We start from the raw sequence: 16,451 nt of genomic DNA on the forward strand, positions 1-16,451 counted from the left end.
TTGGTGTTTGATTCCCGACGATTGATGTGGTTAGGGATCGTCCTCATATCCCAGCTCCTTGTCCTCATATCCCAGCTCCTTGTCCTCATATCCCAGCTCCTTGTCCTCATATCACAGCTCCTTGTCCTCATATCACAGCTCCTTGTCCTCATATCCCAGCTCCTTGTCCTCATATCACAGCTCCTTGTCCTCATACGCCAGATCCTTGTCCTCATATCACAGCTCCTTGTCCTCATACCCCAGTTCCTTGTCCTCATACCCCAGTTCCTTGTCCTCATATCCCAGTTCCTTGGCCTCATACCCCAGTTCCTTGTCCTCATACCCCAGTTCCTTGGCCTCATATCCCAGTTCCTTGTCCTCATACCCCAGTTCCTTGTCCTCATACCCCAGCTCCTTGTCCTCATACCCCAGCTCCTTGTCCTCATACCCCAGCTCCTTGTCCTCATACCCCAGTTCCTTGTCTTCATATCCCAGCTCCTTGTCCTCATACCCCAGTTCCTTGTCCTCATATCCCAGTTCCTTGTCCTCATACCCCAGCTCCTTGTCCTCATATCCCAGCTCCTTGTCCTCATATCACAGCTCCTTGTCCTCATATCACAGCTCCTTGTCCTCATATCCCAGCTCCTTGTCCTCATATCACAGCTCCTTGTCCTCATACGCCAGATCCTTGTCCTCATATCACAGCTCCTTGTCCTCATACCCCAGTTCCTTGTCCTCATACCCCAGTTCCTTGTCCTCATATCCCAGTTCCTTGGCCTCATACCCCAGTTCCTTGTCCTCATACCCCAGTTCCTTGGCCTCATATCCCAGTTCCTTGGCCTCATACCCCAGTTCCTTGTCCTCATACCCCAGCTCCTTGTCCTCATACCCCAGCTCCTTGTCCTCATACCCCAGCTTATTGTTCTCATATCGCTACCTCAATTTCTACTCATAATTACCTACCTAAGCACTGAAAGGTTGGACAATACACCAACTTGTCAGATTATAATAAAGCAACAACAAAAGTTACCACACATTCGACGAGGGGGAAGAGAGAGAGAGAGAGAGAGAGAGAGAGAGAGAGAGAGAGAGAGAGAGAGAGAGAGAGAGAGAGAGAGAGAGAGAGAGAGAGAGAGAGAGAGTGTCATCATGCCAACCGGTTTTCCGCTGTTTCCGGTTATCGAGGACCAGGGAAATTGCTATAGACTTATGGCTCTCCTTCCCCTAGGCCAACGACCAGCAGCGGTCGCCTAACTCCTGCAGAAGCCTCGGGTGTAAACAAACATCCGAGGTCTGTTTACATCTCAGTCTTCCTGCCCCTGGAACTGAGATCGAGAGCAGGATCGAGAGAGAGAGAGAGATCGAACCGAGATAGAGAGACTAGTTCTCTACTTCCGCTGACTGTGACTTTTGAGTGTGTAGTGAGTAGTATATCCTTAGTTCGGTATTGTTCCGTCTTCCGGTCTAGTCGTGAGAGCGGAAGGAGGGTACCCCATTACCATCCTCACCCCTACCCACCCCCAGCAGCGTCCTCACCCCCACCCAACCACCCCCAACGGCGTCCTAACCCCCCTACCCACCCAACAGCGTCCTAATCCACCCCCACAACCCCCCAACGGCGTCCTAACCCCCTACCCACCCAACAGCGTCCTAATCCACCCCCACAACCCCCCAACGGCGTCCTAACCCCCCAACCCACCCAACAGCGTCCTAATCCACCCTACCACCCCCCAACGGCGTCCTAACCCCCCTACCCACCCCAGCGGCGTTCCCACCCCACCCTACCACCCCCCAACGGCGTCCTAACCCCCCTACCCACCCCAGCGGCGTTCCCACCCCACCCTACCACCCCCCAACGGCGTCCAAACCCCCCTACCCACCCCAGCGGCGTTCCCACCCCACCCTACCACCCCCAACGGCGTCCTAACCCCCCCCCCCACCACCGCCCCCAGCAGCGTCCTCACAAGGAATGCAAAGCTGTGAGGGTCGTTAGTGGATGACGTCTGCTCGCCGGGGGACGTCCCTCTGTCACTCTAATATCCTCTCACCCTTTTGAGGACTCCTGCCTGCCGCTCTAGGGGTCAGGGCCAGCAGGGTGAACTTCACCCTGCCTCCCACGCCCTCCTTGCTCCTCCTGCCACCTGGTGCTTAGCTTCTTAACCAGCTGTCATCCGCGGAGTTGAGTTTCAGCTCCTGGTTTCGGCATTTTTGGGGCAATCGGTCTGTGTACTCACCTAGATGTGCTTGCGGGGGGTTGGGCTCTGGCTCTTTGGTCCAGGAATGGTGTTTAACGTGTGTGTGTGTTTATCGTTAAAGAGTAGTGTTGGTTCGACGTTCAATCGACGTTCATGATGCTGACTCGGCGTTGATGATGCTGACTCGGCGTTGATGATGCTGACTCGGCGTTGATGATGCTGACTCGGCGTTGATGATGCTGACTCGGCGTTGATGATGCTGACTCGGCGTTGATGATGCTGACTCGGCGTTGATGATGCTGACTCGGCGTTGAATTGACGTTGTTGTCAGATATTGTTGAGTATAACCCAAACAGTATAGTATTCACCTAGTTGTATTCACCTAGTTATGTTTGTGCGGGGGTTGAGCTTTGCTCTTTCGGCCCGCCGCTCAACTGTCAATCAACTGTTTACTAACTACTTTTTTTTCACCACACACCACACACACACACCCTAGGAAGCAGCCCGTGACAGCTGACTAACTCCCAGGTACCTATTTACTGCTAGGTAACAGGGGCATTCAGGGGGAAAGAAACTTTGCCCATTTGTTTCTGCCTGGTGAGGGAATCGAATCCGCGCCACAGAATTACGAGTCCTGCGCGCTATCCACCAGGCTGCCAGGCTCCTATATATATGCTGGCGGCCCATCACCATCTTCTCCCCTCTGTGGTAAAGTACACACAAGCCACGGAAGGGGAAGTGAAAACTAAGTACGTGAAGGTGGATATATATGCATTGACCTTGGCCTCTCTGGGCGCACGAGGGCGGTGGACATTATACAGGAGTCCGCCCTTCAAGGCCATATGACGTTCCATTTTCTTTCAAGGTCTTGGTCAGGGTCATCATATGTCCCATTTTCTTTCGAGTTAATATAATATCCCATTTTCTTTTGAGGTTACGCTTGAGCAAGACGCCATTTTGTTGTATCTAATTTTGATTCTTGTATTGTTTGATGTCGCTTTTTTGCCCCTTGCTCATGGTTTGTATTTGTGTATGCCTGTTTGTTTGCACATGGGATTGCGCGGGGTTCGAGTCCTGCGCACGACGGAGGCGTTTAATGGGTACTCGGGAGTTAGGGAACTGTTGTGGGCTGCATATTGCAGGTCAGTGGTTGGCCTAGCGCCTAGGGGGAGGACTTCGATAATCATAGCAGGCTTCCAGTTCCCGACAATGGGAATGGAAAACGATATTCATTAAAAATATAACTTCTTGAATATATGTATATCACACACACACACACACACACACACACACACACACACACACACACACACACACACACACACACACACACAGTGGCGGGATGTCACCAGCTGAGTCCCACAGGGCTCTGTACTTGGACCCATCCTGTTTCTAATATATGTAAACGACCTTCCAGAGGGTATAGACTCATTCCTCTCAATGTTTGCTGATGATGCAAAAATTATGAGAAGAATCAAGACAGATGAAGATAGACAGAGACTACAGGATGACCTGGACAAACTGGAAGAATGGTCTAGAAAATGGCCACTAAAGTTCAACTCAGGAAAGTGTAAAGTAATGAAATTAGGCGAAGGGAGCAGGAGGCTGAACACAAGGTATCATCTGGGAGGTGAAATCCTGCAAGAGTCAAATAGAGAGAAAGGTCTGGGGGTTGATATCACACCGAACCTGTCCCCAGAGGCCCACATCAATAGGATATCATCAGCGGCATATGCTAGGTTGGCCAACATAAGAACTGCCTTTAGAAACTCGTGTAAGGAGTCGTTCAGGACCCTGTATACCACCTATGTCAGACCAATCCTGGAATATGCAACTCCAGCTTGGAGTCCATACCTATTTAAACACAAAGCAAAGTTAGAGAAGATTCAGACGTATGCCACCAGGCTCGTCCCGGAACTGAGAGGTATGAGCTACGAGGAAAGGCTAAAGGAGCTGAACTTCACATCCCTGGAAAACAGAAGAGTAAGGGGAGACATGATAACCACCTACAAAATTCTCAGGGGAACTGACAGGGTGGACAAAGACAAACTCTTCAGCACGGGTGGGACACGAACAAGAGGACACAGGTAGAAACTTAGTACCCAGATGAGCCACAGAGACATTAGAAAGATTTTTTTTCAGCATCAGAGTAGTTAACAGGTGGAATGCATTAGGCAGTGATGTGGTGGAGGCTGACTCCATACACAGTTTCAAATGTAGATATGATAGAGCCCAGTAGGCTCAGGAACCTGTACACCAGTTGATTGACAGTTGAGAGGCGGGACCAAAGAGCCAGAGCTTAACCCCTGCAAGCACAACTAGGTGAATCTTTCACCCCTGATGGTCCTGTTCACCTAGCAGTAAATATAATCCTGGGAGTTGGACAGCTGCTACGGGCTGCTTCCTGGGGATGTGTGTGCGTTAAAGAGAAATATATGTAGTAGATATAATAGAGGAAAATAGATTGGTAAGAAAGGCGGGGTCCAAGAGCTAATAGCACGATTGTGCAGACACAAATAGTAAATACACACACACACACACACACACACACACACACACACACACACACACACACACACACACACACACACACACACACACACACACACACACACAGTGTGATCACACACAGAGAAGATTCAGCGGTATGCCACCAGGCTCGTCCCGGAACTGAGAGGATTGAGCTACGAGGAAAGGCTAAAGGAGCTGAACCTCACATCCCTGGAAAACAGAAGAGTAAGGGGAGGCATGATAACCACCTACAAAATTCTCAGGGGAATTGACAGGATGGACAAAGACAAACTCTTCAGCACGGGTGGGACACGAACAAGGGGACACAGGTGGAAACTTAGTACCCAGATGAGCCACAGAGACGTTAGAAAGAATTTTTTCAGTGTCAGAGTAGTTAACAGGTGGAATGCATTAGGAAGTGATGTGGTGGAGGCTGACTCCATACACAGTTTCAAATGTAGATATGATAGAGCCCAGTAGGCTCAGGAATCTGTACACCAGTTGATTGACAGTTGAGAGGCGGGACCAAAGAGCCAAAGCTCAACCCCCGCAAGCACAATTAGGTGAGTACAATTAGGTGAGTACACACACACACACACACACACACACACACACACACACACACACACACACACACACACACACACACACACACACACACACACACACACACACACACACACACACAAACACAGCAGCATATGCTAGGTTGGCTAACATAAGAACTGCCTTTAGAAACTTGTGTAAGGAATCGTTCAGGACCCTGTATACCACTTATGTCAGACCAATCCTGGAGCATGCAGCTCCTGCCTGGAGTCCATATCTAGTTAAACACAAGCCAAAGTTAGAGAAGATTCAGCGGTATGCCACCAGACTTGTCCCGGAACTGAGAGGTATGAGCTACGAGGAAAGGCTGAAGGAGTTGAACCTCACATCCCTGGAAAACAGAAGACTAAAGGGAGACATGATAACCACCTACAAAATTCTCAGGGGAATTGACAGGATGGACAAAGACAAACTCTTCAGCACGGGTGGGACACGAACAAGGGGACACAGGTGGAAACTTAGTACCCAGATGAGCCACAGAGACGTTAGAAATCATTTTTTCAGTGTCAGAGTAGTTACCAGGTGGAATGCACTAGGAAGTGATGTGGTGGAGGCTGACTCCATACATAATTTCAAATGTAGATATGATAGAGCCCAATAGGCTCAGGAACCTGTACACCTGTTGATTGACAGTTGAGAGGCGGGACCAAAGAAACAAAGCTCAACCCCTACAAGCACAAACAGATGATTACAAATAGGTGAGTACAAACACACACACGTGCACACACGCGCACACACATCAATTGTGGTTAGTTTGTCTTAACTCTCTGAAGAGGATTGTGTGGGTGGTGTGGGGGATGTATTGGGGAGTGGTGTGGGGGTGGTTGTATGGTGAGGGGTGGTGTAGGTTGTGTGGTGGTGGTGGTGTAGGTTGTGTGGTGGTGGTGGTGTAGGTCGTGTGGTGGTGGTGGTGTAGGTTGTGTGGTGGTGTAGGTTGTGTGGTGGTGGTGGTGGTGTAGGTTGTGTGGTGGTGGTGGTGGTGGTGTAGGTCGTGTGGTGGTGGTGGTGTAGGTTGTGTGGTGGTGTAGGTTGTGTGGTGGTGGTGGTGGTGTAGGTTGTGTGGTGGTGGTGGTGTAGGTTGTGTGGTGGTGGTGGTGTAGGTTGTGTGGTGGTGTAGGTTGTGTGGTGGTGGTGGTGGTGTAGGTTGTGTGGTGGTGGTGGTGGTGGTGTAGGTCGTGTGGTGGTGGTGGTGTAGGTTGTGTGGTGGTGTAGGTTGTGTGGTGGTGGTGGTGGTGTAGGTTGTGTGGTGGTGGTGGTGTAGGTTGTGTGGTGGTGGTGGTGTAGGTTGTGTGGTGGTGGTGGTGTAGGTTGTGTGGTGGTGGTGGTGGTGTAGTTTGTGTGGTGGTGGTGGTGTAGGTTGTGTGGTGGTGGTGGTGGTGTAGTTTGTGTGGTGGTGGTGGTGTAGGTTGTGTGGTGGTGGTGGTGGTGTAGTTTGTGTGGTGGTGGTGGTGTAGGTTGTGTGGTGGTGGTGGTGTAGGTTGTGTGGTGGTGGTGGTGTAGGTTGTGTGGTGGTGGTGGTGTAGTTTGTGTGGTGGTGGTGGTGTAGGTTGTGTGGTGGTGGTGGTGGTGTAGTTTGTGTGGTGGTGGTGGTGTAGGTTGTGTGGTGGTGGTGGTGGTGTAGTTTGTGTGGTGGTGGTGGTGGTGTAGGTTGTGTGGTGGTGGTGGTGTAGGTTGTGTGGTGGTGGTGGTGTAGGTTGTGTGGTGGTGGTGGTGTAGGTTGTGTGGTGGTGGTGGTGGTGGTGTTGGTTGTGTGGTGGTGGTGGTGTAGGTTGTGTGGTGGTGTAGGTTGTGTGGTGGTGGTGGTGGTGTAGGTTGTGTGGTGGTGGTGGTGTAGGTTGTGTGGTGGTGGTGGTGGTGTAGGTTGTGTGGTGGTGGTGGTGGTGTAGGTTGTGTGGTGGTGGTGGTGTAGGTTGTGTGGTGGTGGTGGTGGTGTAGGTTGTGTGGTGGTGGTGGTGTTGGTTGTGTGGTGGTGGTGGTGTAGGTTGTGTGGTGGTGGTGGTGGTGTAGGTTGTGTGGTGGTGGTGGTGGTGTAGGTTGTGTGGTGGTGGTGGTGTAGGTTGTGTGGTGGTGGTGGTGTAGGTTGTGTGGTGGTGGTGGTGGTGGTTGTGTGGTGGTGGTGGTGTAGGTTGTGTGGTGGTGGTGGTGGTGTAGGTTGTGTGGTGGTGGTGGTGGTGTAGGTTGTGTGGTGGTGGTGGTGTTGGTTGTGTGGTGGTGGTGGTGTAGGTTGTGTGGTGGTGGTGGTGTTGGTTGTGTGGTGGTGGTGGTGTAGGTTGTGTGGTGGTGGTGGTGTTGGTTGTGTGGTGGTGGTGGTGTAGGTTGTGTGGTGGTGGTGGTGTAGGTTGTGTGGTGGTGGTGGTGGTGTAGGTTGTGTGGTGGTGGTGGTGTTGGTTGTGTGGTGGTGGTGGTGTAGGTTGTGTGGTGGTGGTGGTGTAGGTTGTGTGGTGGTGGTGGTGTAGGTTGTGTGGTGGTGGTGGTGTAGGTTGTGTGGTGGTGGTGGTGGTGTAGTTTGTGTGGTGGTGGTGGTGTAGGTTGTGTGGTGGTGGTGGTGTAGGTTGTGTGGTGGTGGTGGTGTAGGTTGTGTGGTGGTGGTGGTGTAGGTTGTGTGGTGGTGGTGGTGGTGTAGGTTGTGTGGAGGAGATGAATGTATGTGACACTCACCTAAATTAACCTTGCATTGTCGACCTTTAGTTCTTGGTGTGTAATAATTAATAATAATAATAATAATTCCACAATTCATTGTGTCGGGGGACAGGCAGCCAGTGCATATATACTTAGACTTAAATCGAGGTCCACCCCTCCCCCCAGGGCCGAATTATTGACCCTCCCCAGGATGCAACACCACAACAAGTTGACTAACTCCTGCAGCTGGGTACCTATATTCTGCTAGGTGAACAGGTGCATTAGGGGGTAGAAAACTCGCCCAATCATTTCTCTCTCCCCCGGGATTCGAACAAGGAAGTCTCGTTAACCTAATATTAATTAATTGAGTCTACCACTTCCCGTGAAAGAAAACAGATGTAAATATTTACATTCAAAGAAAACGTGATCTAATATCTAAATTTTCCCAGGCAACGTTGCGTAAACTGTTATCTTTCTCTATTACAACGTACATAAACAACACAAAGGGTAATATTAATTTCATATTTTTGTAATTAAAATAGATTCCAGACTCATTAAGATTACAGGGATAATAGGAAAGTGGGTGAAGGGTAGGGCAAATGGTTAATGGTAGGGACGGCTTTGAAGGGTTGGGAAGGTTGTGAAGGGAAGGGAAGGTGGAGAAGGGTTGGGAAGGTGGTGAAGGGAAGGGAAGGTGGTGAAGTGAAGGGAAGGTGGTGAAGGGAAGGGGAAGGTGGTGAAGGGAAGGGAAGGTGGTGAAGGTTTGGGGAAGGTGGTGAAGGTTTGGGGAAGGTGGTGAAGGGAAGGGGAAGGTGGTGAAGGTTTGGGGAAGGTGGTGAAGGGAAGGGAAGGTGGTGAAGGTTTGGGGAAGGTGGTGATGTACTGGGAGGGTAGTAAAGAATATGGAAGGTGGTGACATGAGAGGGAAGGTACTAATGATGACAGATACAGATGGGGGTACCTGGCGGTATAACTTAGTAGTGACAATGGTTATAGTGATGCAGAGAGTATGCAGTGAAGATGATTACAGTGATGAAGATGGTTGTCTGAAGTTCAGTGTCCAACTCTCAGTGTTTCTTGCTAAAAATCTGCACCAGCTGGGTTTGTTTACCTCCTGGGCGCGGGAATGTTGTGTTTATAGCCTCGTGTGTCTACAGATCTCGCCTGTTGGAGCTGGTCTATCTTCTTGAGGTTATCTTGAGATGATTTCGGGGCTTTAGTGTCCCCGCGGCCCGGTCCTCGACCAGGCCTCCACCCCCAGGAAGCAGCCCGTGACAGCTGACTAACACCCAGGTACCTATTTTACTGCTAGGTAACAGGAGCTTAGGGTGAAAGAAACTCTGCCCATTGTTTCTCGCCGGCGCCTGGGATCGAACCCAGGACCAAAGGATCACAAGTCCAGCGTGCTGTCCGCTCGGCCGACCGGCTCCCTATGGCTGGTCTATGCTTTCAGTTCTATTCTATAATAGAAGACCAGGACGCAATGGTCACTGCAGTGTGAGACTTAGCTCTTGGGCTCTTAGATATTTGGGACCATATGCAATTATCCTGATTTTAATATATGCTCTTTTTTGTAGGAAGCTTTTACTGTTTCTACTGTCCGTGTTTGGCGTTAACGCAATACTAATGAGGAATGTAAAAACCAAGGAAGGGACAGATAATTACAGAAAGCCCAACACAAACGCCAGAAGACGGTAGACAAATGGATGCTTGAGTTCAACCCTAAAACTGTAAGGTAATGACAATGGGAAGAGGGAGAAAGGTGGCTAAAATGTATCTACTCTATAAGTGAAAGCCAATTACAGGAATTAGAAAGATAAATATATGAAAGTGGATATATTCCATCACTAACACCAGGGACACACATAAACAGAGTGACGTCGGCGGCATATGCGACGCTGGCAAAGATTAGAACGTCGTTTAGAAACCCAAATTAGGACTTTTAAAATGCAATCTACACAACTTTTGTGAGTCTAATATTGGAATTATTCAGCACTGGTCTGGAATCCGCACCTTGCGACGCACAAAACCAAAATTTAGGAAGTACAGAGGTTTGTAACAGAGCCAGAGTTAAGGGGGTTAAGCTATAAGGAACTAAACCTCACAACTCGGGGTGGGAGAAGAAACAGAAGAGACACGATCACAGCATACAAGATACAGCAGTAGACAAGATGGACAAGGCCAGCCTCTTTAAACTGAGAGACTGTAAAACAAGAAGACTTAAGTGGAAACTGGAAATGCAAATTGTTGTAACAATGCAACACTCGCACCCTGTACGTGTGGTGAACAAGTGAAATGCACTAAAAGAAGAAGTAATGGAAGCCACCTCTACCAAAATTTTTAAAAGATTTAACAAAGAATTCAAATGCCAGGAAAGCTATATTGTAACACAATAGGTACAATAGAGTGAATCAAGCATCAAGAGCTAAACCTCACTCTCCTGTAGTCACTTTATTTATTTATATATATACAAGAAGGTACATATTGGGATTGTGAGGATACATAGTATAGTAATTACATTCTTGTAAAGCCACTAGTACGCGCAGCGTTTCGGGCAGAAACCAAGGCACTGTTAGGCAAGTACATCAACGCAAACACCATAGACACAACACCATAGACCATAGACAGATAGGCTGTGGCTGTTCCCGCCCCACAACCGCCGCCAGCGGGCGCTACTGTACAAACTGGTTCCCGCGCTTCCAACGCTACCTGACCGCACACCCACACCTGTCCAGGTAGCTTCCTTGTCCAGGTAGCGGGGCTTGCAAACCTCACTGATTTAGCGGGCTATGTTGCTGGGTCATTGTGATGCCCAGGATATTAGTGGATTACTGTGGCGGATATCACTGTGATGCCCAGGATATTGGTGGATTACTGTGGCGGATATCACTGTGATGCCCAGGATATTGGTGGATTACTGTGGCGGATATCACTGTGATGCCCAGGATATTGGTGGATTACTGTGGCGGATATCACTGTGATGCCCAGGATATTGGTGGATTACTGTGGCGGATATCACTGTGATGCCCAGGATATTGATGGATTACTGTGGCGGATATCACTGTGATGCCCAGGATATTGGTGGATTACTGTGGCGGATATCACTGTGATGCCCAGGATATTGACGGTCGACACAGTTCTTGATCTGAGTTTTCGCAATAAAGTTTTCTTTAATATAATAGACAAAACTATCTACCATTCTACTTACCTACCGTAAACAGAATTACAATTATCATTTCAACTATTAATTTCTCCTATTAACATACATGAAGCGAGGGATAGGAGGTCACCATTACCCATTTTCGATTTGATTAGGCTCCTGGACGGACCGAAACGCCATTTTCAGGACGGACCGAAACGTCGTCACTTTCAAGACGGACCGAAACGCCATTTTCTGGACGGACCAAAACGTCGTCAGTTTCAGTATGGACCGAAACGTCATTTTCAGGACGGACCGAAACGTCGTCACTTTCAAGACGGACCTAAACGTCATTTTCAGGACGGACCGAAACGCCATTTTCTGGACGGACCGAAACGTCGTCACTTTCAGGACGGACAGAAACATCCCAACAAACAAAGCGCATGCGCAACGCAGTCTCTGATGGCGTAGCGGTAACACACTCGCCCCGCCAGACATTTGGTCTGGGTTAGAGTCCTGGCCAGAGAGGAGTGACTGGGCACCAATCCCAGTCACTCTACTCACCCAGCAATAATTGGGTCCGTGGTTGTTAACCGATTGGCGGGTCGTGTTCCAGGGAATAATTAGTAGGTTAGGTAAGGCTTACTCATGAGTTACCATGAGTAAAGTCTCCGTGGTGTAGTGGTAAGACACTCGCCTGACGTTCCGCGAGCGCTTTGTCATGGGTTCATATCCTGGCCGGGGAGGATTGACTGGGTGCCTCTGTTAATATATAAATATATATGTTAATATACAGCCTCTGTATATATATATATATATATAAAGTTATAGGATGGGACGGCTCTCAGCCTGCTAGTAGGAGTCAGAACAGTCCTCCTGCTAACTCGGAACTAGTTAGTCAGTTAGTCAGGACTAACTCCTGCTAAAATCCTCCTGCTAACAGGAGTCATAAACCGTCTGCTTCTGTACACACCTGTGTAAATAAAAATAAAAGGCACAGGTGAGCTATACACCTGAGAGAAGCGTTCATCCGAGTCCGCGTCCGAATCTCCTGAAACCTGTTGACTTGACGCGCGATAACATGACCATGACTCGTTGGTCTTACGAGTTGATTCACTCGTTGTGTTGATTGTGGTATGTTTTCTGGTACGTTTTGGGCATACACTAGTAGTATCTGTGTAGTCACCTAGTGGTGCTTGAGCCTAGTTGATCTTCGGCTCTTTGGTCCCGCCTCTCAACTGTCAATCAACTGGTGTACAGATTCCTGAGCCTATTGGGCTCTATCATATCTACACTTGAAACTGTGTATGGAGTCAGCCTCCACCACATCACTGCCTAATACATTCCATTTGTCAACTACTCTGACACTAAACAAATCATTTCTGATGTCTCGATGGCTCATTTGGGCACACAATTTTCACCTGTGTCCCCCTGGTGTGTGTGTGAGTGCCCCTTGTGTTAAATAAATTATTTGTCTACCCTATAAATTCCCTTGATGATCTTGTATGTGGTGATCATGTCCCCCCTAACTCTTCTGTCTTCCAGCGACGTGAGGTTTAATTTCCGTAGTCTCTCCTCATAGTTCATGCCCCTCAGTTCGGGCACTAGTCTGGTGGCAAACCTCTGAAACTTCTCAAATTTAGTCTTATGCTTGACGAGATATGGACTCCATACTGGAGCTGCATACTCCAAGTTTGGTCTGACATACGTGGCATACAAGGTTCTGAATGATTCCTTACACAAGTTTCTAAGGGCTGTTCTTATATTGGCCAACCTGGCATATGCCGCAGATGTTATCCTCTTGATATGAGCTTCGGGGGGATAAGTCTGACGTGATATCAACCTCCAGGTCTTTTTCTCTCTCTGACTCTTGAATAATTTCATCTCCCAAATGGTACCTTGTAGCTAGCCTCCTGCTCCCTACACCTATCTTCATTACATTACATTTGCTTGGGTTAAACCCCAACAACCGTTTGTTGGGCCATTCCTTCAGTTTGTCCAGGTCTTCTTGAAGCCTCAAGCAGTCCTCCTCTGTCTTAATCCTTCTCATAATTTTAGCACCATCAGCAAACATTGAGATGAATGAGTTTATGCCCTCTAGAAGATCATTTATGTATATCAGAAACAGGTTAGGTCCGAGTACAGAGCCCTGTGGGACTCCGCTGGTGACTTCACGCCAATCTGAGGTCTCACCCCTCACTATAACTCTCCGCTTCCTGTTGCTTAGGTATTTCCTTATCCATTGGAGTCCCATACCAGTTACTCCTGCCTGTTTCTCCAACTTATGTACCAGCCTCTTATGGGGTACTGTGTCAAAGGCTTTCTGACAATCCAAGAAAATGCAGTCTGCCCAGCTCTCTCTTTCTTGCTTAATCTTTGTCACCTGATCGTAAAATTCTCGTAAACAAAGTGAGGCAAGATTTACCCTCCCTGAACCCATGTTGGCGGTTTGTCATGAAGTCCCTTCTCTCCAGATGTGTTACTAGGTTTTTTCTCATGATCTTCCCCATTACCTTGCATGGTATACAAGTTAAGGACACTGGCCTGTAGTTCAGTGCCTCTTGCCTATCACCTTTTTGTATATTGGGACTTCAATAGCCGTCTTTCATGTTTCTGGTAGGTCTCCCGTCTCCAGTGACCTACTATACACTATGGAGAGTGGCAAGCAAAGTATTTTCAATACTCATGCCAAAACCCTATTTAGATCAACTTGAAGTGATAGTGAGTCACTATCACTGAGATAGAATGGATATAAATTCACTTGAACGTGTCCAGCGTAGGATGACTAAGTTAATTCCCCAAATTAGAAATCTTCCATATGAAGAAAGATTAACAAAGCTTAAATTGCATTCACTGGAAAGGCGAAGAGTAAGGGGTGACATGATAGAGGTTTACAAGTGGATGAATGGACATAACAAAGGGGATATTAATAGGATATTAAAAGTATCAACACAAGACAGAACACGAAACAATGGGTATAAATTGGATAAGTTTAGATTTAGGAAAGACTTGGGTAAATACTGGTTCGGTAACAGGGTTGTTGATTTGTGGAACCAATTGCCGCGTAACGTGATGGAGGTGGGGTCCCTCGATTGTTTCAAGCGCGGGTTGGACATGTATATGAGTGAGATTGGGTGGTTATAAATAGGAGCTGCCTCGTATAGGCCAATAGGCCTTCTGCAGTTACCTTTGTTCTTAATTAAGATGAGTCACTGATAGGGTTAGTCAGGTCTGATAAACCACAGTGGGAGAGAAATTTATTGAAGTTATCCCTAGCTAATATCACAAAGGTTTTCTCTGAAGGAGTTTTCCCCGCTTTCTATTATGCCGTCTTTAACATAGCACTGACGGATCACTCCTTAGCTAAGTAAACACAGGACTACGATCTCCCAGACGATGCCAGAAGGAGGGAGCGTGTGAGAGAATTATAGTGGGAGGGAGGAAGGGAGATAAGAGGAAAGAAGAGAGAAAAGGTAATCCAAGGATTTAATGAGGTGGGTTTGGGGATAGGAAGCGAGACTCCCTGACGAAGGATGGAAAGAGAACGGGAAGGAGGGGAGAGAGGATCGAGGGAGGGATGGGAGAGGGAGCGGAGGAGGGAGAGGGAAGGTTCACTACCCAACCGTTACCACACCATCCCGGACCAGCCACCACACCACACACACCAAGGAGCTGGTCTCCGCGGCCCCCACCAGGTGAATCTTTACGCGAATTCTCTCATCAAATGACTGTCATTCGGGGCAATCTATCGCCAATCACAGTCAAAATAGACACTCCGCAAAGTCGATGCTACAACAGCAGTCAAAACAGTGACTGTAAAGGCGAAACTACAATAGCCAACGGTAGCTCAAACGGGCGGGGAACGCAGCGTTCCGTTAGTCGAAGTGAGCCAGGTGTTGACGAATGAAAACTATACGAAAAGTTCGTGTTACGCGTTGAAAAAGTTTACGGGCTCACCATATCCCGTGCTACATGGACACTTCGTCTTAAGTAGCTATAAATCTTTAACAACAACAACAACAACAGCGTTAAAAAAAGAAAGACATATATAGAACACATGTGACAGTGATTTAGCGAGTGCCACAGTGATAAACAACTCAATTAGTCTGTGGAGTTTGGCACCCCAGGTAAGATAACGAAGGTGCCAGGTTCAAGGAACCGCTAATCACCATGCAACCGGTTCTTGGTAAACACCATGACAACAGCAACAGTTCCCTGGAGCACGGAACTATACGGGCTGAGTTACGTGGTTTCCGGTCAACTTTGACAATGGGATGTGAAACATGTCTAGTGCTTGCCTGGAGGTGGTTCCGGGAATCATTGTCCTTGCAGCCCGGTCTCTCGCCAGGCTTCCTGGTTTGGAGTGTGTGTGTGTGTGTGTGTGTGTGTGTGTGTGTGTGTAATTGAATAAGTGTAGTTACCTAAGTGTAATTACCTAAGTGTAGTTACAGGATGAGAGCTAATCTCGGGGTGTCCCGTCTTCCAACCATAGTGTACTCACCTAGTTGTGCTCACCTATTTGTGATTGCCGGGGTTGAGCTCTGGCTCTTTGGTCCCGCCTCTCAACCGTCAATCAACAGGTATACATATACCTGAGCCTACTGGGCTCTATCATACCTACACTTGAAACTGTGTATGGAGTCAGCCTCCACCACATCACTTCCTAATGCATTCCATTTGTCAACCACTCTGACACTAAAAAAGTTCTTTCTAATATCTCTGTGGCTCATTTGGGCACTCAGTTTCCACCTGTGTCCCCTTGTGTTAAATAGCCTGTCTTTATCTATCCTATCAATTCCCTTGAGAATCTTGAATGACAGCGCTCGGTATTCGTAGTCTTAAGGATCCGGGTTCGATCCCCGGCGGATGCAGAAAGAAATGGGCAGAGTTTCTTTCATCCTAATGCCTCTGTTCACCTAGCAGTAAATAGGTACCTGGGAGTTAGACAGCTGCTCCTGGCTGCTTCCTCTCTGTGTGTGTGTGTGTGTGTGTGTGTGTGTGTGTGTGTGTGTGTGTGTGTGTGTGTGTGTGTGTGTGTGTGTGTGTGTGTGTGTGTGTGTGTGTGTGAAAAACACCAACAGTTGATTGATTGACAATTGAGAGGCGGGCCCAAAGAGTCAGAGCTCAACCCCTCGCAAGCGCAACTAGGTGAGTACACATCCCAAGGAAGTAGCCCGTAGCAGCTGTCTAATTTCTACACGCAGGTACCTATTTACTGCTAGGTGAACAGGTGTGTGTGTGTGTGTGTATGCGTGTGTGCGTGTGTGTGTGCGTGTGTGTATGCGTGTGTGCGTGTGTGTGTGCGTGTGTGTGCGTGCGTGTGTGTGTGTGTGTGTGTGTATGCGTGTGTGCGTGTGTGTGTGTGTGTGTGTGTACTCACCTAGTTGTACTCACCTAGTTGT

General features: G+C 48.3%; 1 protein-coding gene across 2 annotated transcripts in view; it reads left to right on the forward strand.

Moving 5' to 3' along the window:
* LOC123746354 (glycoprotein-N-acetylgalactosamine 3-beta-galactosyltransferase 1) overlaps positions 1-16,451 on the forward strand; it is a 28,568-nt gene that overhangs the window by 1,450 nt on the left and 10,667 nt on the right. Inside the window, exon 1 of one of the 2 annotated variants that reach the window (XM_045727819.2) lies at positions 14,480-14,744. The exons of the other annotated variant lie outside the window; for it this stretch is intronic. Coding sequence (XP_045583775.1) covers positions 14,627-14,744 — 118 coding nt within the window. The 5' untranslated portion in view covers positions 14,480-14,626. Of the gene's footprint in view, positions 1-14,479; positions 14,745-16,451 lie in introns of those variants that run through there. 2 annotated transcript variants of the gene reach the window in all.

The sequence above is a fragment of the Procambarus clarkii genome, chromosome 80, assembly GCF_040958095.1.
Source record: "Procambarus clarkii isolate CNS0578487 chromosome 80, FALCON_Pclarkii_2.0, whole genome shotgun sequence".
NCBI lineage: Eukaryota > Metazoa > Arthropoda > Malacostraca > Decapoda > Cambaridae > Procambarus > Procambarus clarkii.